General features: G+C 44.4%; 3 protein-coding genes, 1 long non-coding RNA gene and 1 pseudogene across 6 annotated transcripts; 3 read left to right on the top strand and 2 right to left on the bottom strand.

The window, feature by feature from the left end:
- Positions 1-342: 342 nt before the first annotated feature.
- LOC117857403 (uncharacterized) lies at positions 343-5,208 on the top strand (annotated as a pseudogene).
- Positions 1,062-7,037, bottom strand: LOC117857402 (beta-glucuronosyltransferase GlcAT14A). 2 transcript variants are annotated; one of them, XR_011898246.1, is made up of 5 exons: positions 6,238-7,037; positions 2,624-2,699; positions 2,431-2,546; positions 1,686-2,351; positions 1,062-1,293 (listed from the first exon to the last, which is right to left on the bottom strand). XR_011898246.1 is itself a non-coding variant. In XM_034740050.2 (4 exons), the coding sequence occupies exons 1-4, from the start codon at positions 6,737-6,739 to the stop codon at positions 1,837-1,839; spliced, it is 1,209 nt and encodes a 402-aa protein (XP_034595941.1). In that variant the 5' UTR covers positions 6,740-7,037; the 3' UTR covers positions 1,385-1,836. The 2 variants fall into 2 exon arrangements, 1 of the variants encoding a protein (XP_034595941.1); XM_034740050.2 differs by lacking the exon at positions 1,062-1,293 and having other exon boundaries at positions 1,385-2,351.
- LOC140222752 (uncharacterized) lies at positions 3,474-4,134 on the bottom strand. The gene is made up of 2 exons (XR_011898247.1): positions 4,006-4,134; positions 3,474-3,908 (listed from the first exon to the last, which is right to left on the bottom strand). It is a non-coding gene; the product is annotated as an uncharacterized lncRNA (long non-coding RNA).
- A 1,513-nt stretch (positions 7,038-8,550) lies between the features above and the next one.
- Positions 8,551-14,957, top strand: LOC117857687 (ABC transporter G family member 7). 2 transcript variants are annotated; one of them, XM_034740491.2, is made up of 12 exons: positions 8,551-8,925; positions 9,231-9,421; positions 9,501-9,651; positions 9,737-9,869; positions 10,422-10,623; positions 11,240-11,516; positions 12,060-12,191; positions 12,404-12,624; positions 12,732-12,944; positions 13,038-13,122; positions 13,472-13,688; positions 14,487-14,957. In XM_034740491.2, the coding sequence occupies exons 1-11, from the start codon at positions 8,707-8,709 to the stop codon at positions 13,646-13,648; spliced, it is 2,001 nt and encodes a 666-aa protein (XP_034596382.1). In that variant the 5' UTR covers positions 8,551-8,706; the 3' UTR covers positions 13,649-13,688; positions 14,487-14,957. The 2 variants fall into 2 exon arrangements, with proteins under 2 accessions (XP_034596382.1, XP_034596381.1); XM_034740490.2 differs by having other exon boundaries at positions 8,552-8,925; positions 14,484-14,957.
- A 75-nt stretch (positions 14,958-15,032) lies between these two features.
- Positions 15,033-15,638, top strand: LOC117857688 (uncharacterized). The gene has a single exon (XM_034740493.2). It carries the CDS (start codon positions 15,033-15,035, stop codon positions 15,501-15,503), a length of 471 nt encoding a protein of 156 aa, XP_034596384.1. The 3' UTR covers positions 15,504-15,638.
- Positions 15,639-23,444: the final 7,806 nt, after the last annotated feature.

The following is a 23,444-nucleotide window of genomic DNA, read 5'->3' as shown; positions in this document are numbered from 1 at the left end:
AAGCTCCATCAGGAGGTCCGTCTGCTACTTGTCAAATGCTACGTACTAACAAGCTTTTGCGCAATCTATGACCGTTACGTATAGATTGCTGCATGAACAGCTACTGGCAATGCATCCATTTTCCTTTCATGTATTTTAGCCTGTTTGACGGGAAACAGTCCTAGACTAGCACTGCACTTGGATTCCACTGAACATTACAATTCACCCCTAAGAGCATCTCCAACAGCTTTGGTAAAATTGGTGATCTAAAATTGGTTTTAGATATAGGAGAGAGAAGATTTTTAGATAACTCTTGTGCTCTTCTCCAAAATTCTTTCAAGGACTAATCCACAAGTGGAATATTCTTTTAGGGGCCAATGTGCAAAATTGACTTCCTCCTCCTCTCTTATCCTCTTCCTTCACCCGTCGCCTCTACAGATTCCCCGCCACCCTGCCCTCCGCCACCTTCTCCTCCTGACCTCCAGCACCCCATAGTCCCTCCCCTCGCCGCCCTCTACTCAAGCTGTCGCCGCATCCCGCCCGCAGCCCCTCCTCCTCCGCTCGAATTGACGAGCCGTGCTGCTTTGAATCGTCGTTGGCCACTCCTCTGCCGCGTTCAACTCAAATCGGTGGCGGCCCGACCCTTGCTCCACCTCTGCGAGGGAGGTCGCCGGAGCTTAGGAAGGAGAGGAGCGAGGGAATGGGACACCGGAGGCAGCCTTTACTAGTAGCTCGAGGCGCTACGCGAGGCCGCAGTTGGAGGTGCGGGGTGAGGTCATTCTGGAGGCGCTGCGTGGGGCAGCGGTGAGCAGCGCTACACGGGCCGGCGACCAAATCGACGAGCCGCGGCCCCCAAATCGCTGCCGATTTGAGGTCAGTAGGGCATGGGACGGGTGGTGAAGGGGCTCATTCTCCTCCATGATGGTGCTAGTGTTCGGAGGCGGGAAGGACAGCGGCGGTGATGGAGGCGGTGCTAAGGCTTCAACCAGAAGCGGTTGGCTCTCCCACCAGTGGAAGGAAGATTTAGTAATCCACTCTTTAATTTGGTATATTTGCATATATATAGAAGAGAGAAATTTAGATTGTAGCCTAAAAAAATTTAGGGATAGCAATCCATATAGCAATGCTCTTGAGCAAATTTTTAGCTGTTTTTAGGTATCCTGTTAGTTTTTAAGGATAGCAATCCATTTTACAAAGCTGTTGGAGATGCTCTAATACAAACATAGCCTAAAACGGGTAGGGATGCTATATTGCCAGTGCTCACATCCAGTTCATTAGCTCGCTACAGCCATGCAAAGGACTGGCGCTGCACCACTGCAAGAGACCAGAGTTGTTAGTACATAGCATACACAGATGAAAGAACAGAACATCAAGAGGACGCATGACGTGATGGCATAACTGCATGTCAAGAAAAAAAAATCTGTAAGCGTTGTATTAACCACAGGTCCACAACAGCAATAACCATGACCAACCAACAAGATTCCTCCGTTCTTCATTTTCTCAATTCTGTATGGAAGCCCCAAGAATTCCATCAGTTCTATAAACAAAGGCACAAGTCATTCAACTGATTGCTACTAATTACACTGCCTATTAGCTTCATGTTCCCACCGTAAGCTCTCTTGGCTTCTCAAACGCTTGTATGCACTAAGCCTTTGAAGCCATGACAGTAACCAAAACAATCTGGAAAGAATAAACCCATCTCTCACCTTGGTCGTGTGCTCATACCCCAGGTGCAAAAATGCTTGCTCCTGAAGCAGATGCCATGAAGCTCGAGACATGGAGAGCCCCTCTATGCAAAATGGGACAAGCTCAACACTTCAACTGCAGGAACTGGAGCCTCATGATTGGATGCTAATGCTATTGCTTGCAAGAGTTGTTACTTGACTTTGATTCTTCTAAAATCTGGTTTATATATCTGCGGAACTTCTCAGCTTGAGGGCCAGGTCTTACAATGTTGACGTTGCTCCACTGGGAACAAGGATCACTGAACCACCTCCTCCTGCCTGTGCACCAGGCACCAGGAACAGGTCGGTGACGCCATCGCCGGAGTACTTTATCATCAATCTTGTCCAACAAGGGTTCAGTCTCCTTAAACTTCCGGGCAAAAGGAACTCCGCTCCCCACTAGCTCATCATAATGTGTAACATTTAGGAAATGGGGTTCCATCTGAGGTGGATCGTCCCACTCCATATACCGCAAGTCGTTGTTCACTGTGAAATTGCGGAAGTCCGAGTTGCATGCAACCGAATGGAAATACCCCTCCAGAGGTAGCATCACATTTGTGAAGTACATGAGGAGTGTTCTAGGGAGATTCTCCCAACCAAAAACACAATACTCAATAAAGCGTCTGTTTAAAATGACCCATGGAGAACCTAAAAGAAAGGGAATGCATGTGTTAGAAAACCATTTCATCAAGCAAGTGAAAAATAGAGTGCAAGTAGAGAGAAATGCCTGTGAAAAATTTGAAACCATCAGGAGTGTCCCGTTTCTCCGTGGCTTGGAAGAACTGATTCCTCCCTGCCAAGTATATTCCGGCATCTACTATAATCGGTTGCACTCTCTGAGACCTGCAAAAGAGTTTATTGGTGAAACTAGCAGCAGTCAACTGTGCCATTCATTATTGCTATGTTCAGATAGGACATACTCTTTCCATCCAATGTCACTGGTGTGATCAATAAAGTTGAGGTGCCTTGGAACAGAGGAGAAAACATGAATTAAGTCTGCAGCAAGGGACAAAAAAAGAAGTCATGAGCAGAACACTCAAGAACCCCTAAGAGTTATCAGTTGGAATAAACAAGCAACAAGCAAATTCAGAACATGTTGACAGATTAACAATATGTAGTGCTTACTGAAACCAAGATAATAGTATTTATCAAAACCAAAAACAGACTTCAATAAGAAACGGTGTAAACTTGATATTAAATAGTGGAAGCAGCACATAATACACAGATGAAATTACAAGATTTACCATACACAACATAAAAACTAAAAAGGTGATGAAGTACAGGTAAGTCAGAGGAAATGAGGAATAAGGAACCACATAAATCAGAGTGTCAGATCGGGCATGCAGTGTTGATAATTCAGTTATGTACTTGTTGGTTAAAGCTATCTTAATTGCTAATTACAAAACGAACGGTTTACTGGTTGCTGTGTTACCATCTAAAATGCTATGCTTAATGAGTTTAAAAGTTATGCCTTTGTGCCCAAGACCAGCAGACCCCCAAACGCAGTCAAAGTGTACATTATGGCTGAAAGTAAATGTATGCAATTTGACGTACCAAACTTAATGCTACGCAAGCTCAAGGAACAAGTACATAACATGGCTATAGAGCAACAAACAGTAAATGATTTCTGTTAATTTCTTCCATCTTTTCTTATGTATGTCAGTGGTCTTATGATGGAGTGCATCAAGCAAATAAGTAGTACGGTTCACTTGGAATCCAGTGCAGTAACCACTGCTAACTTTCAGTACAACCTATGGAACACAAAAGAAAAGGATTCAAATTGCCCTTAAAGAGAGTCCAAAAAAGGTTTCCAAGAGGAGAACTAACTGCAAGTCTCCAACCAAACTTTAGCTAACCCACCACATGAACAAGCTTAGGACGCCCTGATGCTACTTAATCAGCCTCCTTTGGCAACGTATACAATTAAAGTAGACATGTACATTCATAGTTTACATAAAATAAACGGACATATGTGTACGGACGCACACAGCATGATGGAAACAAAGCCAGAGCAAGAGTTGCATAGCTCATTGATGATGAGAAGAACCCTAATTGAGGAATTACAGTTTGCATTAATACACATTGGTGGCAACACAAAAATACACCAAATCCAACTGAACCATTGAAGCAGGTATTTGGTGGAGAAATCGTGAAACATATGCTAGTACCTCCTTGGCCATGCCCTGACCGAATGTTCTGCACGATCTGTTCCATTGATCAACAGCCATCAAAATTAACCAAAAAAATATGCACACATCCATCTAAATTACATCTGGTTTCTAATTGAAGCCATATCTTATACCATCTAGTAATTTCCCTTCATATCTGACCCTTCTCTTCTTTACCGCAGAAGGAAGCTGCACCGTCCTGGCTTCTGCGCAGCATCTGGCCACACAAGCATCCCAGCATTATGGACGAAGCAATATACAATCCGCCGCCCAGACGGGTTTTCTACGTTAACAGTTGAAGTCAGATCAATGATGGGGACTGGGGAGGCGGCAGCAGAGGTGTTGTTTCTGTTCATGATTGTCCGGGCCATGCCGATGCCGAATATACTATTTCCAGATCACCGTCCATAGTACCAGCACTGGTAGTGGTACTAGTTTCTTATAGCGTGATCCCTCCACGCGTCAGCCTCCGGTTGGCTGGAGCGGGAACTAATCACGCGTTTGCCCTCTTAAACTACGCTTCGTCTACCTCAGGACGCGTGAGGCCCCCCGGTGCCTATAAATGCACGCCCATCTGGGCTCAGAAACTTTCATCAGCTTCGTGTGATTCTTCTCTCGACCCATCAGCTTTGATTGGCTCTTCTTCCCTTGATCCATTTCTGTAGTGTAATTTGTGAAGTGCTTTCTTTCTTGCCTGAGTTACAAAAGATCAGTTCTTGAGCTGATTCACCATGGCTGCTTCATCGATCTTGCTTCCAACGACGCCGGCGACGCTCCAGCACGGGGCGTGCCACGGCCCAGCGCTGCTGGCGAGGCGGAGATCGCCTGCCGCGCCGACAACGCGCTGCCTGGCGTTCCGGCGGAGCGCGAGCGGCGGGCGGGGCTAGTACGGCGGCGCGCTGGTGGACGAGGGCATGTCCGTGCTGCGGCGAGGGATCCAGGAGGCGCGGATGGCGGAGTCCAACTACAAGGCGCCCGCGGGGTGGGCGGCCTGGGAGAAGCAGTACTACCCGGCCTACGTCGCCGACGTGTCCGGCATCGTCGGCGCGCTGCAGCTGGCCCTCATGGGCACCAGGCCCAGCGTCGCCATCGCCGTCGCCGCGCTCGTGCTCGACAGCGTGCCCATCTCCACCGCCGCCACGCTGCACCACCTAGGGATGGTTGCCGAGGCCGTCCTGCAGTCCGTCCACCACGTTTCTTGATAGAGTCGGGCGTTTTTTGTTTTTGGTTCCTTTGGGCCAATGTGTCCAGTCCAGTACATAGCTTATCGTAGGCTTTGTATACGTGTAGTTCGTTTGCAGCTGGATTGATTATATGAAGATTCTTTAGCCTTGACAGATCGCAGTTTCGGACTGAAATCTGCTTCAAAATTGCGGGAGGTCGACAAATCCACCCAAAATCGGTTTCGCATGCCCATATTTTCCTTTGTTAATGTCAGATCTGCACTCCAATTTTGGATCAGCAGTGTAAAGCGTTGATCCTAAAAAGTGGCAGCACTTCGGAAAGTGCATCCTAAATTCGAGACCTCCAAAATTGAGGAATTTCAGTATAAGGATGAGAGCAGAAATTAGTCACAGAGTGGTTGAGCTTGTAGGGACATAGAAAATGAAGAAGACAGCATGCCAAATCTAGTAGTTGAACTATATTTCCACCTAAGGCGGCTATTGTATCACAGTCCAACAGGATTACAAACAAGCAAGTTCTTCAAAAATCACCTAAATGCATAGCTCATCTCTGATGAAAAGAACCCTAATTGAGGATATCAGTCTAAGGATGGGATCAGAAATTAGTCAGAGAGTGGTTGAGCTTGTAGGAACATTGAAAATGAAGAAGACAAAAGCATGCCAATCTAGTAGTTGTACTATATTTTCACCTAAGGCAGTTATCATACCACAGTCCAACAGGATTCCAAACAAGCAAGTTCTTCCAAAACCACCTAAAAGGCTAAAATCCTTAGCTCATTGCTGACGAGGTGGGGTAGTGTTGCCTCAGTCCTTTGCGGCATAATACGCATTCAATTATGCAAACTTGACAGATATCATTAAACACCACTTAAAACGAAGTCAGCAACATGCTGTGAGGAACACAAATTCGATTTTCCTAGCTACAGCGACCCCTCAACCGAACAGAGGCGGTTGCTCGCCTTGCAGTTTCCTGATCTGTTCGTACAGCGTGTTCCGCCTCCAATTCAAGAATAGAAAGTCTCCCCAAGCTCAATTTTGAGGAAACGACTTTCCTTGTATTGTACGAAGGACAAGTAAGGAGCTCAGATTTGCCTTAGATCCGGACAAGACCGCGTTAGCAGAAATGCCCCTTGCTCGAACAGATCGCGCTAACAGAAGGAAGGCCGAGCATTCGAATCTTACCGTCCTGCGTGAGAAGAGGGTAGTCCGCGGCGTTGAGCGTGACGAACCAGTCCCACTCCGCATCCAGCCGGAGCATCGCGGCTGCCGCGCGGAGCGTGGCGGCGAGGCCGGAGGACCCCATCGGGGTGCCCGCGGTGGGCCTCCCCACGACGTCGACGTTCCCGAACGCGCGCACGGCGGGGGCGGCGCGCGCGACGGCCGCGGCGAGCTCGGCGCGCTCGGAGGCCGGCGCGTCCGCGGAGAGGTGTAGCAGGTAGCGGTTCCTGGGGTGGTAGACGGCCAGGAGCAGCCGCAGGAGCTTCCTGCCGTCGCCCCGGCCGCCGGCGAGCAGGTACGCGAAGGAGGGCGGCGCGGCGGCTCCCCTGCGCACGTAGGAGGGCGGCGGGAGGCGCGCGAAGAGCGCGGAGGAGGCGGAGAAGCCCGAGAGCGCGGAGAGGAAGAGCAGGAGCGAGACGAAGGAGACGGAGACGAGCGGGAGCAGCCACTTGTCGGCGGCGCCCATGGCGTCGGCGGGCGGGGTGGGATGGGCTGGGAAAAAGCGGTGGTGGCGGGCGACGCTGCGGCGCGCGCGTCACCACCGCCGCATTCGGGGCTAGGGCTCCGGCGCGGGCCGGGTGGCGGGCGGCGGGGGGATCAGGGTTTGGCGAGATCGCATCGGGGAGGGGGATTGGGGGGGATGCGAGATCGGGATGCCGCCGCGCAGGCAGCGCGCTCTTGTGTATCTCTCCTGCTCGCGTCTGCGTGTGCGTTTCGCTCTTTTACTTGGCACGGGGAAGACAAGGCCCAAGACGGGTGAGAGAGAGACAGGGGTGGGGGAAGGAGAGGAGGGACGCGAGCGTGAGGCGCCTGTCGCTTTGTATTACCGCAACCAAGGGGAACCGCCGCGCGCCGCTGGCGCCCGGGTCCCACCGGCCCCGGTCCCGCGGTCAGTGGGAGGGCGCGCGTGGGTCGTGTGGGAGGGCAGGGGGCGCGGGTCCCGCGGGTCAGAGCGGACAGTGCACGGGGTCAGCTGTCGGATGGGGCGAGCGAGCGGCGCTTGCTTCGCTCTCACGGCCTCACCTCACGCGACACTGACGCGTGGGCCAGGGGGCGCGGTAAGAGGGGGTAGCTGGGAAGAAAAGGAGTAGGCTTTTCTCCCTCGCGCAGGACGTGAGTCCACCTGGTGGGCCCCGGCTGGCAGAGGCGAGCAGCGGTGACGCTTCTAGCTTCTAGAGGGTGGCTCAGGCGTCATCGCCAGCTTGGCGATTTTTAATTCGTTCTTAGCGAAGCGGAGTTGCAATTGCGAATCTTCCGTTTGGCTCCTTCGGCCGCAATCCGCTTCGATCACCTTGCTTAACTTGTACATCACACTATCTTCGCTTGCTCCTCTTTTTGGCGGGTTTTGAGAGCAGGAGAAGCGAACTGCAGAAGACTTCATACGGTATCTAGCTAGTTATAAAGCCAGGTGATCCGGAAGGAAGTCAGCTTTAGAATCCGGATTAGAGGAAGTCAAGCACTCAGCAGCATGTTCAGCAATCAGCTGTACATAACATAGTCTCCTAATCTCCTATGCATGAAAGAAAGAGACCATGACAGGTGGCCCCAATGAGACGTGAGAAATGAGAGATGGGATCGGTAGAGGGTGATTCCATCCACAAGTAGAAGAGTGGGAGTGGTATATTGTACGAGTTTTCTATTAGAATCTCATTGTCATATGGAACGTGGTTGCTACAAAACTACAAAAGGGCCAATTTAAGTGGGATGATTTAGCTATGCGCCACATTTCGCATCTTTTCTCGTAATTTAGGTACTCCTCACTCGTTCGCACGTTACAACAAAAAAGCAGCAGCCCGGCGCAGATAAAACCCATGTGTGATGTATCGTGACGTGGATCAGATCATCATCAGATGTCGAAAACCACTACTATCCTCACCCAATCGCCTCATGTACACAAAAGTAACGTCCAGCATTTCTTAACGTATTCGCTCAGTCCAAGAAACACGGAAGAGAAACACATCGAAATGGTCCAAGGACGGAAATTAGCCTGCTACAATTGGGCTGTGTGTATGATAGCTTTTTTTTAGCAAAATGCGTATGATAGCTCAGTGACACGGACGGGTTGCTCGCCTGCATTGACGTCAACTCTAGTCGATGTCAAAGGCCCACTTGGCCACCAACCTGAACCCAATCCTGGCCCACTTCCTCACAGGCCAGCGCAACGAGCTAAAAACAAACGTACGGCCTGGCCCACACCAGAAAAGGCCCAGTTCAGCCACCCATCCGTCTCCTTCCCCCATCTCCTTCTGCTGCTGACGCCGCAACAAACTAACCACCACCACACGAACTGCTCCTCACCTCACACCCCGCAGACTGCAGAGGCTAAACCCCCTCACAACCCCGCTGCCACTTGCCACCACTCCCCGCCGCCTTCCCGGACGTTGCGGAACCTTCCAGACCGTGGAGGGATCGCCCTCGGCGCCGGCGAGGGCGATGGAGGTCAGGGGGCTGGGGCAGCTCCTGGCGGCGCTGGCCGCGGCGCTCTTCGTCCGCGCCATCGCCGGGCCCGGGCCCGCCCTCCTCCCGCCGGCGGAGGACACGGAGGGCGACGAGACCGACGCGGAGGCCGGCGAGGGAGGCGGCGGCGTGCCGCCCGTGACCATCCGCTGGGCCCGCATCACGTGCGCGCTGAAGAACAAGCGCGGGGAAGTGGTGAGTCGATACCGCCGCCATGGCGGCACCACTCATCCCATCTCGCCGCAGCGGCGCGTGCGAAACCCTCGCATTGGCCTCTATCGTCCTCTCCTTTGATTTGCAGTTCAGTGATAGTGCCGCTAGTGAAGAGCCAAGTGTACTCTAATGATTGGTTGGCACTGGGGCCGTTGACTCGTTGACCGTCACTCCCTTGGTGTAGAATAGATCGCGTGATTTGTATAGTTGAAGTGTCTGGAGTAGATAATTGCATTCTACTATACAAATATACGATTATGACATGTTGGGCATTTGTCAATTGCCAGGCAAGGTTTCTGCTGTCAAATGTGTCAGGGGAGGCAAAACCAGGGAGGCTGCTAGCGCTCATGGGGCCATCCGGGTCTGGCAAAACGACTCTGCTCAATGTGCTAGCAGGGCAGCTCACAGCTTCGCCTTCCTTGCATCTTTCGGGCTTTCTGTATGTCAATGGCCGGCCTATCTCGAAGACTGGTTACAAGTAAGTTATACTCATGCAGTTGGGGTCTTATTTCTGTTCTTGTTCAGGGTAAAGAACTGATGACTGTTCCCTTGTGAAGGATTGCTTTCGTGAGGCAGGAAGACCTGTTCTTCTCGCAGCTTACTGTGCGGGAGACGCTCTCGCTTGCTGCTGAACTCCAGCTTACTGACACGTGGGCTCCTGAGAGGAAGGAGCGCTATGTAAATGATCTTTTGTTTCGTCTGGGATTGGTGAGTGCTGCCGTTTTGGTTAGTGTTTCAAGAAATTGAATCGAACAGTTTCGAGAACAGTATTAATGCTTGGATTGTTGGATAGGTCAATTGTGCTGATTCTATTGTTGGTGATGCGAAAGTTCGAGGTATAAGTGGGGGTGAGAAGAAGCGCCTCTCACTAGCATGTGAACTGATTGCTAGTCCTTCAGTCATCTTTGCAGATGAGCCAACAACAGGTATTTTGCCTGATTTACCCTTTGCCTTCCCTACTTGAACAAGACTTCTCTTCATCACTTAATTGTGGTTTGAATTTAGACCTGAAACTTTTTGCATGTAGCTAGTGCTATGTATTCTATATTTTTTATCATGTCTTAGAAATCTAACAGTGCCTCTAATATATGATACTGGGAATCAGATGAAAATAAATTGTCGGTATTATCGAAAACATTTATGTTGAAGATATTCTAAATATGTAATTGTGAAACGTAAAGAACTTAACTTACTTTTTTTAACTGAAATATAACTTAGTTGACTAGTGTTTTGAATCTTTTTTTTATTACTATTCAGAGTTCCTTTTTTCCTCTCTCACCATCTTGTGACATTGGCCGCTCAGTCCTATTGTTGAATGCTTTACATTCTTTCAATTCTTATATCCATGGGAGCTAGCATAAAATTTTAAAAATTCCATTTTAAATATTAATCATCAATATCTTTTTGGTCATTTGACAAGATGGGAAATGACAAATATGAAGTTATGATTTTTTGCATGTTTGTGATCTGTCTTTTAGGTCTTGATGCTTTCCAAGCAGAAAAGGTCATGGAGACTCTTAGACAGCTTGCTGAGGATGGGCACACTGTTATCTGCTCTATACATCAGCCAAGAGGTTCAGTCTACGGCAAATTTGATGACATTGTGCTACTTTCAGAGGGAGAAATTGTATACATGGGGCCTGCAAAAGAAGAACCTCTAACGTACTTCGCATCATTAGGGTTGCTATGCTACATCCTTCCCAATCCTTCCTGACTTTTCTTATTGTTTTCTTAAGTATGTAATTATCATGATTTCTGCTTGAATTGAATGTTGCCCTGCATATTTTTTGTGTGTGCTCACTTTTTTGCTTGCCTGGTCGTGCATAATAAATAATTCATATCTGGTCCTGAACATTGAACAGGCAACCCTACTCAAACCTATTCTTATTTTGAATATAACAAAACAATCTACTGGCCATCATGTGTGCATTTTCAATGTTTGCATTTGCTCAAATAAAACTAATTACTTTGAAACACACTACATTCATCCTTCTTGTGATTCCATCGAGATTTCAATATTAACTATGCTTGAACTTTGAAAGGGCTGATCGTTGCCTGTTTATGCCATGCAGCATGTTTCTGGCCTCTGTGTGCATTTTCAATGTTTGCATTTTGCTATGTACTCCCTCCGTCCCAAATTACTATTCGTTTTGGCTTTTCTAGTTACATGACTTTTGCTACGTACTTAGACATACCATATATAGAAAAGCCAAAAAGAATAGTAATTTGGGACGGAGGGCGTATATGGTCACTATGTCATTTTCAATTAATAACTTGAACTTTGATACTTTATCAGGTATCAGTGTCCAGATCATATGAACCCTGCTGAATTCTTGGCTGATCTCATTTCCGTTGATTATGGCTCAGCTGAAAGCGTACAGTCATCGCAGAAAAGGATTGAGAACCTCATTGAGGCCTTTTCTAATAAAGCCCTGGCCACTGAAGGTAACGGTTCAATTGCAAAACCAGAGGAATCTGAATTTTCTGCCAAAGCTGTTCAGAAGTCTAGTATGAAGCAAAGGCGTGGTTGGTGGAGACAATTTCGTTTGCTTTTTAAGCGAGCATGGATGCAGGTTCATCTCAATAAATCTATATCTTTTCATTGTGTTTCCCAGCTTCACCCTTTTATGTTGATTATTTCTTTTTCTATTGATGCCTTGACACAGGTAGACACTTTCACCTTTTTGTGTGATGGTTTTTAGGCACATTAAAAGGCTAGTTTCTCCATATTACTCAGCTTGTTTTGTCATTTTCTTTTAGTCTCAGTAGGTCAATTTTGTAGGCTACCAATTCAGAACTTTCAGGTTTAGCTTATGACTTGAGCTGACCGTGATTTTAACATTCTGTACCTAAAATATCTGTTACATCGACCTATTACCTAATTCTGATCTTTATGAAACATACAGTTTATTGTTCATAACTTCGCATGAGATAAATTAATGGGACAGGAAACCCATGATAATAACGAGATTGGAGAAGCATGTTCAAAACTTGAAATCCCGTACTTGTACAGCTATAAGATATTTGGGGACAGTTGAATACACATGTTAAGATGAAGCTTGACTATCTCTTGTCATCAGTTGCTTCTTACAATGCTTAGGGCCTTTTGTGTTCAGGCTTTTCGTGATGGACCAACAAACAAAGTGAGAGCACGAATGTCTGCTGCTTCAGCAGTTATATTTGGATCAGTGTTCTGGCGAATGGGGAAATCTCAAACATCCATACAAGACCGGATGGGACTACTTCAGGTAGAATATTGTGAACCTTTTGATGGTTTCTTGAGTTGAATTGCTAGTTTGTACATATTTTGCATTCAAGATATATCTAATATTCTCATTGTCTTCTAGCATTTGGCTTCTCATATGATTGTTTTCAGTTGTATCTTCAAGAAGTTGTTCTTGAAATATTATCTGAACATTTCTCGAATTTGATATTTCTCATTTTCAATATTTGAGTTAAGGTGGCTGCCATAAACACAGCAATGGCTGCACTGACAAAGACTCTGGGAGTTTTCCCGAAAGAACGGACTATAGTTGACAGAGAACGTGCAAAAGGTTCCTATGCGCTTGGACCATATCTTTCATCCAAGTTGTTGGCCGAGATTCCCATTGGAGCAGCATTTCCGTTGATATTTGGATCGATTCTCTATCCAATGGCTAAACTACATCCTACATTTTCTAGGTCAGTGTAATTCTGAATCTTATTTGGCAATGCAGAAACATCATGTTATGCGTTTTAGCGCATTTTTGTTTATGATTATCTAAAGAATATTTCACACTCTGTATCAGATTCGCCAAATTCTGTGGTATTGTGACTGTAGAGTCATTTGCTGCATCAGCAATGGGTCTCACTGTTGGAGCAATGGCTCCTACAACCGAAGCTGCAATGGCTCTTGGGCCATCCCTTATGACTGTGTTTATTGTATTTGGAGGATACTATGTTAACCCTGACAATACTCCAGTCATATTTCGTTGGATCCCAAGAATATCACTCATTAGATGGTATTCTTCATTTCTTCTTGTGATATCAATTTATGTCTAGCATAGTGATCATACCTAACAACTTTATACTACTTTTTTGTCATTAATTTTCAGGGCCTTCCAAGGGCTTTGCATCAATGAGTTCAAGGGTCTGCAATTTGAGCAACAACATTCCTATGATATTCAAACTGGTGAACAGGTATTAATTATTCACTAGAAAAACAATTCTTACCCTAACATTAAAAAACTTGGTCAGATTCAAGGGAAAATTAGTAAATTACTTGGCTTGAAATTTTGTGATGTATACTAAAGTCTTTTGTTATACATGGATAGAATTATTGTGGGTATTTGTTAACCCCATGATAACCACAAATTATAGTGTTTATTTGCTTTTTATTGGGGAAAAGTACTGCAGATTGAATTGTTGTTATTGGTCAACCTACCAGCTTCTATTTGTCTTGTTAATTCCAAGCCAACTGCCATAAAAAATTTCATAATTTTATTTGAAGAAATATTCTAGTTTTGATGCGTTACTTTTTATGTGGCAGGCCCTGGAGAGGTTTTCATTAGGAGGGATCCGAATTGCAGACACGCTAGTTGCACAGGGCAGGATTCTAATGTTCTGGTACTGGTCAACCTACCTTCTTCTGAAGAAAAACAGACCAAAGTATCAGCCACTCCTGCCCCCACTGGAAGATGATCAAAATAAACAGCAGGTGGAATAAGCATTTCATCAGAGACTTGTCCTCCAACAAATAAAATAAGGTAGGGAATCTTTGCACCAATCATTTCTTGCAATGGCCCCAATTCGATAAAAAATGGCTTTGCGTGGGAACATACTGCAACGTAATCATAGTACAGTAATGAGTCTTAACAATTTGGGTAACTCAGTAGTCCATGTCACTGACTGAAACTTGTTAGCTACATATGTGAAGTCATGCATCTCTTCATTGCTATAGTCGAGCTGATCCGAGCTGACCATCACAGATCGTTGGTTACTTGAGTGGATCACATTGATAGCTTGAAAACCCATCTTAGGCCCCCTTCTTATTTGGATAGTGGGGAATTTGGATCCAAATCTTTATGATGTAGTTCAAATGTATCAGCTAAATTCTGAAACAATCATAGCAGAAGCGTGAAACATATGCATATCTCATGAGTACTCTGCTGAACTGGTGATGTATTGGTATTGAAGGCATGAAACATATGCTCGTACCTCCTAAAAGTCCTTCTATGACCTCGTTCAAACATAGGAAAGAGGATCCTCTGTACCTTATATTTGCATTAATACACATTGGTGGATGCAAAAATACACCAAATCCTACTGAACCATTGAAGCAGGTATTTGGTGGAGAAATCGTGAAACATATGCTAGTATCTCCTTGACCATGCCCTGACCGAATGTTCTGCACGAGCTGTTCCATTGATCAACAGCCATCAAAATTAACCGAAAAAATATGCGCACAGCCATCTAAATTACATCTGGTTTCTAATTGAAGCCATATCTTATACCATCTAGTAATTTCCCTTCATATCTGACCCTTCTCTTCTTTACCGCAGAAGGAAGCTGCACCGTCCTGGCTTCTGCGCAGCATCTGGCCGCGCGAGTATCCCAGCATTATGGACGAAGCAATATACAATCCGCCGCCCAGACGGGTTTTCTACGTTAACAGTTGAAGTCAGCTCAATGATGGGGTCTGGGGAGGCGGCAGCAGAGGCGTTGTTTCTGTTCATGATTGTCCGGGCCATGCCGATGCCGAATATACTATGTCCAGATCACCGTCCATAGTACTAGCACTGGTAGTGGTACTAGTTTCTTATGGTGTGATCCCTCCACGCGTCAGCCTCCGGTTGGCTGGAGCGGGAACTAATCACGCGTTTGCCCTCTTAAACTAGGCTTCGTCTACCTCAGGACGCGTGAGGCCCCCCGGTGCCTATAAATGCACGCCCATCTGGGCTCAGAAACTCTCATCATCTTCGTGTGATTCTTCTCTCGACCCATCAGCTTTGATTGGCTCTTCTTCCCTTGGTCCATTTCTGTAGTGTGATTTGTGAAGTGCTTTCTTTCTTGCCTGAGTTACAAAAGATCAGTTCTTGAGCTGATTCACCATGGCTGCTTCACCCATCTCGCTTCCGACGACGCCGGCGGGGCTCCGGCACGGGGCGTGCCACGGCCCAGCGCTGCCGGCGAGGCGGAGATCACCGGCCGCGCCGACGACGCGCTGCGCGGCGTTCCGGCGGAGCGCGAGCGGCGGGCGGGGCCAGTACGGCGGCGCGCTGGTGGACGAGGGCATGTCCGTGCTGCGGCGGCGGATCCGGGAGGCGCGGATGGCGGAGTCCAACTACGAGGCGCCCGCGGGGTGGGCGGCCTGGGAGAAGCGGTACTACCCGGCCTACGTCGCCGACGTGTCCGGCATCGTCGGCGCGCTGCAACTGGCCCTCATGGGCACCAGGCCCAGCGTCGCCATCGCCGTCGCCGCGCTCGTGCTCGGCAGCGTGCCTGTCTCCGCCGCCGCCGCGCTGCACCATCTGGGGATGGTCGCCGAGGCCGTCCTGCAGTCCGTCCACCACGTTTCTTGATAGAGTCGGGCGTTTTTTGTTTTTGGTTCCTTTGGGCCAATGTGTCCAGTCCAGTACATAGCTTATCGTAGACTTTGTATACGTGTAGTTCGTTTGCAGCTGGATTGATTATATGAAGATTCTTTAGCCTTGACAGATCGCAGTTTCTATTGCAATTCGGACTGAAATCTGCTTCAAAATTGCGGGAGGTCGACAAATCCACCCAAAATCGGTTTCGAATGCCCATATTTTCCTTTGTTAATGTCAGATCTGCACTCCAATTTTGGATCAGCAGTGTAAAGCGTTGATCCTAAAAAGTGGCAGCACTTCGGAAAGTGCATCCTAAATTCGAGACCTCCAAAACGAGTTTATGTAGAACTAATAAAATGTAGCAGCACTGTTCCTTCTCTCCAGAAGTTGAATGGAAATGTGCAGAGTAAAATAGGCTGTGGCAGCTACTGAACTGACAAACAGAGGAACTCCAATATCGGAGTAAACTGATGCTAAAGTGCGAATGTAGCATAATTTGATCGGAACCCACCTCTGCCCAATTATGTTTTACTTTTACCTTTTTGGCCATTTTTTTTTCAAGTTGGGAAGTCTAAACAAGTGACCGTTTCCTCTTCTTCCAGCTGATACAGTATCGGATAGCATGGCCAGCTAATGCAGTCGTCTGATAGCATCAGAAGTTGACACCCGCGAAAATAAATGAGATGGAACATGCGACCACAAGGAAGGGTCTGTACAATTCAGATTTTTTTAGGGTTTATTTAGTATTCAAATGTTTGACGGGGAGATGATGACATTGCCAACTCCCATCCAAATCATTAGCCATTCACTAATTTTCTCGCTCTCATAAACAAAATGTTGTGATAATGTTTGAAAATGTCAAGACTGCGATTGGCTCATTGTCAACCAGAGCGCTTAATTTCCACAGAAAAGAAATGAAGAACACGATAAAATATGCGTTGCTTCCATCACATTCAGAGGAAACCTGGAGGAAATTCCCTAGTGGTAATGCATCCAGATGTTGTTCCGTTCGAAGCAACCAAAAGGCAACGATATCCTGCTGAATTCAGAGATGACCTCTTTGCTGCCCTTCTTTTCTTATGATGAACATGCCGTCTGCTTCATGCTGACTGCTGAGGGAAGCCATGTGTCCAAAGTTGGGACTTCAGCACGCACGTCGGTGATCGATCCTTCAAACAAAATTCAGCGGTTTTTCAAACAAAACCGAGATTACTGTTCGTCAGCAGAACGTGTCGATTGCATTGCAGCTGCTATTCGGTGCTTCAAAAAGTGCGGCTAGGAATAGATCGATGGATCTAGTCGGCCGCATGTACAGCCGTTTCTCTGAACCAAAAACGGCGCCTGATTCGAAAGAAATTGCCATGAAAAACACCGCTCGGTTACGTAGCCATCAGCTAACCGCGTCGGGGACAAAGCATTGAAAACGACACGCCATGGATCGGCAACGTCAGTATAACTCTCCACCTAATTCCGGCCAATGAACCTGGCAAATTTCAGTTGTGTCGGCCTTCATGCAAAAGAAAAAAAATAAAGAACTGTGCCACCAATCTCTGTTTTTTTTTTCATTTTTCATCCAATCTTTTAGGAGCGTCTACAGATTACAGAATACCTAATAAATATATTACGCTTCCAACTCTTGTCCGGTCTTAAACATGTGGCGAAGATTATATATAACTTTATACTAACAAAGAAATAATGGTAATTCCGATATAAAGTGACTTTAACTAAAGCAAGCTCAACAGAAAATTATGTGTTAATTAAAGTATGGCATAAAATAATTGAATTCTTACCTCACATATTTACTGCCCCTAATCCCGTAAAGCACTACTTCCTCCGTCCCAAATTATAGGTTGTTTTAGATTTTTTAAATTTATAGATTTTGCTATTCGCTTAGATATACGCTATGTCTAGATACATAGCAAAAGCTATGAATTAAAAAAACCAAAACAACCTACAATTTAGAACGGAGGGAGTATATTGTACTAATAATGTATACGAGACAATTAAAAGATACAGGCGTTAGAGCTTTCAGGTATTTCATTTTTTAAAATAAATGTTTCATTAGCAAATAGCTATTTAAATTGGTAAATGAAGATGCCACATGGCCCGATATTACTTAGGATAAATATTTGAGTTCAAACTGCCTATCTGAGGTTAAAATTAAACCTAACGCACTTTTGGAAAGGTTTGCTTAAGATTAGGGAAGATTTTCTAGGTTGCGGGACTTTCAAGATAGAAGATGATTCCCAAACTAGATTCTGGGAGAATACATGGGTAGATTCTACACCACTCAAAGAGTAATTTCCCACTCTATATAATATAGTATACTATCTCCATGTAACAGTGGAAAATGTCATGAACCAAATGCCGCTAAATATATCATTTCGAAGAGCTTTAGTCAAAGATAAACTGACTGCCTAGCATAATCTTGTAGCTAAAGTAGCCACTCACCAGCTTTCTGATGGGAGGGATAAGTTTACCTGGGATTTGCATAGACAAGGCAAATTTACTGTTCAGACTATGTATCAATATCACATTAACTAGGGTACTCTGTTCATCAGTAAATTTATAAAGATTTCTCTAAAAATAAAGATTTTTCTTTGGTATCTCCAACGAGGTGTATCTTTACAAAGGATAACTTAGCTGAGAGTAATTGGATTGGGAGTCAAAAATGTTATTTCTGTGATTGTAACGAAACAATTAAGCATATCTTCTTTGATTGTTAACATGCTAAGATAATTTGGAGGATTGTAACTATAGCTACAGGATTAACCCCACCAAGATCAGTATAACACATGCTTGAAAATTGGTTAACAGGCATGAATAAAAAAGATAGAAATTTGATTTTCGTTGGGGTTGCAACTGTGGGCAATTTGGTGTACACGTAATGATATGGTTTTTGAAAAAAAAAAAGATTAACCTCTTTTATGCAAGCTATTTCTAGGGGAGCATATTGGCTGCGATATTGGTCCCTATTATAACTTGATGAAGTAAGGGAGACCATATGTTTGGCAAGCAAGGCGTTGGAGATCGTCGTCCTGGATATCTTTGCCAAGAATGGATGGAGAAGAAATAATAGACTTTACTTTTAGTTTCTTCATGTTGTTTGCGTACTATTTTACTTATTTGTATGATTAGCTAATGTGATGAGAATTGTACCGGGCACCAAACCGCACCCATTTAATACCACCCGGTACCAAAGGGGTTGTAGCCCATTGTTTTAGTTCCTGCCAAAACAAATGTTTTATTTTCTTTCTTTTAAAATTGCTATTATATTTATTTATTGCATAGTAAATCAAATAACATTCATAAAATTGCAAAAAAAAAGTTATTAGATGCATTTAAATATCAAACATAGTAAAATTAGTAATATTAAGTTATTAATAGGTTATAAATGGTCATAATACGAATGTTAACTTAAAAATTAGAAAAAATAAATATTTTGACCATGCAAAAATCTAGAAAAATAGTCCTTGTAGTGTTATTAACATGCTTACCATCACTTATTCATGTACTTTATTCATTCATGTACTTGTTTAATTGTATCTAAATTTATTATTTAATATTTAATGGTGCTAAAAAATCAAAATAATTAATATTTTAACCATGCAAAAATTAGTTCTTGTTTAATACCTCCAAAGAACGTTATTGCATTACTTTGTCAGTTGACCACAAAATTATGTCACTTGGCCACAATACATTACATATCATTACAATGCGTTATTACATTAATTTGTCACTTCACCACAAAACACAGCATAATAGTTCTAATACATTACACATCATCATCTAATGGAACGTTAATAACCTTCCTCTTGACGAACGTCCCCTGGTTGTGATCACGGAGTAAGTATGGAGCGTCCTTTTTGGCTAACAGGATGCTTGGGTCAACCTCGATTGAAAATGGAGGAAGATCATCGAACTGATTATAATCTTCTGAAATATCAGTTTTGTCCTCAATTCCAATAATTTTTCTTTTCCCTGAAAGAACTATGTGGCGCTTTGGCTGGTCATCTGACTTATTAGGACCCTTCTGTTTTGGTTTGCTTGATATATCCTTCACATAGAAAACTTGAGTCACATCATTGGCTAGGACAAATGGTTCATCTTTGTATCCAATCTTGTTGAGGTCCACTATTGTCATCTTATAGTTGTCTGTCATTATACCTCCTCCAGTAAATTTCACCTATTGGCACCGAAACAGAGGGATTTTCAAAGGTCCATAGTCGAGTTCCCACATCTTCTCAATGACACCATAGTATCTGTCTTTTTTTCCATTATTGTCTATTGCATCCATATGGACACCACTATTTTGGTTTGTGCTCTTTTAATCTTGGGCTATCATGTAAAATTGTTACCCATTTATCTCGTATCCTTGGAATGTCGATACTGAGATAGATGGACCCCTAGCCAACCATGCTAGTTGCTCTTCAATCGTGTCATCACCCATCAGTTGTCGCCGCAACCAAGAGGCAAAAGTGTCAATGTGATGATGTGTAATCCAGGCATCAGTCTTCCCCTGGTTTGAGAACCGTACAGTGGTCTTGTGCTCCTCCAAATATGGAGCCACCAGGGATGATTGTTGCAGGACCGTGAAGCGTGATTTACGAAATGTACTCTCATCGATGTCCATCCAAGCTTTCCTCCCTAGTGTTCCCTTCCCATTGAGTCTCCCCTCATGGCGTGATATAGGGACTCCAATCGAACTCAGGTCGTTAATAAATTCAACACAAAACTCAATGACCTCAGCTGTTCCATATCCCTTTGCAATGCTTGCTTCTGAATGGGCACGATTACGAATATACTTCTTCAGAACTGTCATAAACCTCTCGAAAGGGAACATATTGTGTAGAAATATAGGATCGACAACAAAAATCTTTTCAACATGGTGGACTGGAAGGTGGGTCATGATATTAAAGGAAGGTGGAAAGACCATCTCAAAGCTGATAAGGCATTGCACCACATCATTCTGCAGCTTCAGTAGATTGTTTGGATGGATTGCTTTCTGAGAAATCATGTTGAGGAATGCACATAGCTTCATGATTGCCATTCGTACACTCTTTGTTAGAATAGCCCTCAATGCAATAGGCAGCAATTGTGTCATCAGGATGTGGCAGTCATGAGCCTTTAGATTTATGAATTTGTTCTCTTTAATATTTATTATTCCCTGTATATTCGAGTAGCCTGATAGGACCTCGATACTATTCAAACACTCAAACATGCTTTCTTTCTCTTCCTTACTGAGAGTGTAACTAGTAGGATGCAAGTAATGTCCATCATCTCTCTTTTTTGGATGTAGACCATCTCGTTGCTTCATACATTTTAGGTCACGACGTGCTTCAATTGTATCATTTGCCTTTCAATATGTACCCAGGAAGCTAAGCATATTCATGCAAAGATTTTTTATCAGGTGCATCACATTGATTGCATTACAGACCTCAAGAACTTCCCGATAAGGTAGCTCCCAAAATATAAACTTCTTCTTCCACATGGATGTATGTCCATACTCGTCGTTCGGAACAGGTTGGCTACAAGAGCCCTTGCCAAAGACTACCCTCACATCCTTTATCATAGAAAATGCACGTTTACCAGTACGGTGAACGGGCTTAGTATGTTTTTCTTCCTCCCCCTCAAAATGCTTCCCTTTCTCTCTTAACGGGTGCTTAGCAGGAAGAAATCGACGATGGCCCGTATACATAACCTTCCTATAGTGTTTCTAATACATGATGCAAGTATCATCTAAATAGTGCGTGCAGGCTCGATATCCCTTCTTTATCTGTCCGGACAGATTACCAAGCGCCGACCAATCATTGATGGTTACGAACAACAATGCTCGTAGATTAAAAAGTCTCCTTTTTACCCTCATCCCACACACATACACTTTCTTCCTTCCATAATAGTAAAAGTTCATCAACCAACGGTCTTAGGTAAACATCAATGTCGTTGCCAAGTTGTTTTGGACCTTGGATAATTATCGGTATCATAATGAATTTCCCCTTCATGCACATCCAGGGCGGAAAGTTAAACATACATAAGGTCATAGGCCAAGTGCTATGACCACTACTGAACTCACCGAATGGATTGAATCAATCTATACTTAAACCAAACTGTATGTTCGTTGCATCCTTTTCAAACCTAGGAAAATTTTTGTCAACTGTTCTCCACTAGGACCCATTAGCAGGATGTCTGATCATTTTTCATCTTGCTTACGTTCTTCTTTGTGCCAACGCATCAACTTTGCATGTGCCTTATTTCTGAACAAACGCTTCAAGCGTGGTACTATAGAGAAATACCACATTACCTTTGCAGTAACTTTCTTCTTGCTTGCCTGCCCCTTAACATCACCGGGATCATCTCGCCTGATCTTATAACGCAGCGCTTCGCACATAGGATAAGTCTCCAATTTCTCGTATTCCTCACCGCGATAGAGGATACAGTTATTAGGACATGCATGTATTTTTTGTACCTCCAAACCCGGAGGAAAAACAACCTTTTTTGCTTCATACGTTGAGGATGGCAATTCGTCCCCTTCGGGAAGCATGTTCTTTATGATTTTCATTAACTCATCAAAACTCTCGTTAGAAACTTCATTTTTTACCTTCCATTGCAACATTTCCAGTGTGGTACCCAACTTTTTGTACCCCTATTTGCAATCTGAGTACAACAATTTCTTATGATCATCTAACATACGCTCGAACTTCTTTGACTCCTTCACATTCTCGCAGTCTTCCTTTGCATCTCGAAACACCTGACCTAGATCATCGGTAGGACCTTCTTCTGCAACCATCTCTTCTTCAGCCTCGCCCATTGCAGCATCTGCAAAGGCACCTCCTTGAGTCCAGTCAGGAATGTAGTTATCATCTTCTTTTTCATCATCATCTTCCATCATAACTCCTCTTTTCCCGTGCTTGGTTCAAATGAAATAGTTAGGCATGAATCCCGAATTGTATATGTGACCGTGAATAGTCTTTCTAGATGAGTAATCCTTCTCATTTTTTCAAATTCGGCATGGACAAAAAATGAAACCAGACGGTGGCTTGTTGGACTCTACCACATCAAGAAAGCCATGTAAGCCATTAATGTAATCCATGGAGCGTTTGTCCGCGCTGTACATCCATTGCCGATCCATCTACAAAGTATTACCGAACCAAAGATATTCTGATCATCCATAAAATTATATATGAAACATAACAAACATGATACAAATTTCATTAAACTCAAATGTTGCTGAAAGTTTAGATAGAAATACACAAATTTAATTTTTAGATCCAAATAACATGATACACTACAACAAACTTAAATGGTGCTGAAAGTTTAGATAGAAATACACAAATTTAAATTTTAGACCCAAACAACATGATACACTACAACAAACTTAAATGGTGTTGAAAGTTTAGATAGAAATACACAAATTTAAATTTTAGACCCAAACAACATGATACACTATGACAAACCATCCACTGAGTACTATCTAGGAAGACTTTATGTATCCTTAGGTGGCGAAAACGAAGGTTTCGCTGACCCAGCCTCATCATGTGGTTTATTTGTGCCTCCTGTGATGGTAGTACTCAGTGGACCTGAAACCTCCGGGACTGGCGGTGGAGCATAACGACCACCAAAAGAATGTTCCTGACCAACCGCAAGAGCATCTTCATGACATCTTTCCAAATAACGAAGCATTGTTTTCTCCCACATGCTCATTTTCTTCGACTTATCATGAGGGCTAACTATGGTTTTCCCCTTACCGCGAGAGGAACAACGATCGCCCCCATCATCGCCACTATCTCCAGCAGCGGTAGACATCTCTATGTATCACAATTTATTTAACTCATATTTGCAAATAACTAAACTATGAACAAATTATATTTTTCCCCACAATTTATTTAGCTAAAACATAACATATAAATGAAAATTTTATCCATTGTAGATTAT

The sequence above is a fragment of the Setaria viridis genome, chromosome 5 (genome assembly GCF_005286985.2).
Source record: "Setaria viridis chromosome 5, Setaria_viridis_v4.0, whole genome shotgun sequence".
Taxonomy (NCBI): domain Eukaryota; kingdom Viridiplantae; phylum Streptophyta; class Magnoliopsida; order Poales; family Poaceae; genus Setaria; species Setaria viridis.
The sequence above is the reverse complement of the archived record's forward strand: the minus strand, read 5'-3'. Positions and strand labels throughout refer to the sequence as shown.

Excerpts from the sequence above, each read along its gene's own strand:
- LOC117857688 (XM_034740493.2), top strand. The coding sequence starts at position 15,033 with ATGGCTGCTTCACCCATCTCGCTTCCGACGACGCCGGCGGGGCTCCGG.
- LOC117857687 (XM_034740491.2), top strand. The coding sequence starts at position 8,707 with ATGGAGGTCAGGGGGCTGGGGCAGCTCCTGGCGGCGCTGGCCGCGGCG. Across the intron at positions 9,870-10,421 it reads TGCAGATGAGCCAACAACAG|GTCTTGATGCTTTCCAAGCA; the intron begins GTATTTTGCCTG and ends TCTGTCTTTTAG. Across the intron at positions 12,945-13,037 it reads AGAATATCACTCATTAGATG|GGCCTTCCAAGGGCTTTGCA; the intron begins GTATTCTTCATT and ends ATTAATTTTCAG.
- LOC117857402 (XM_034740050.2), bottom strand. The coding sequence starts at position 6,739 with ATGGGCGCCGCCGACAAGTGGCTGCTCCCGCTCGTCTCCGTCTCCTTC. Across the intron at positions 2,700-6,237 it reads CCCTCTTCTCACGCAGGACG|ACTTAATTCATGTTTTCTCC; the intron begins GTAAGATTCGAA and ends CCCTTGCTGCAG. Across the intron at positions 2,352-2,430 it reads TGGTTTCAAATTTTTCACAG|GTTCTCCATGGGTCATTTTA; the intron begins GCATTTCTCTCT and ends CCTTTCTTTTAG.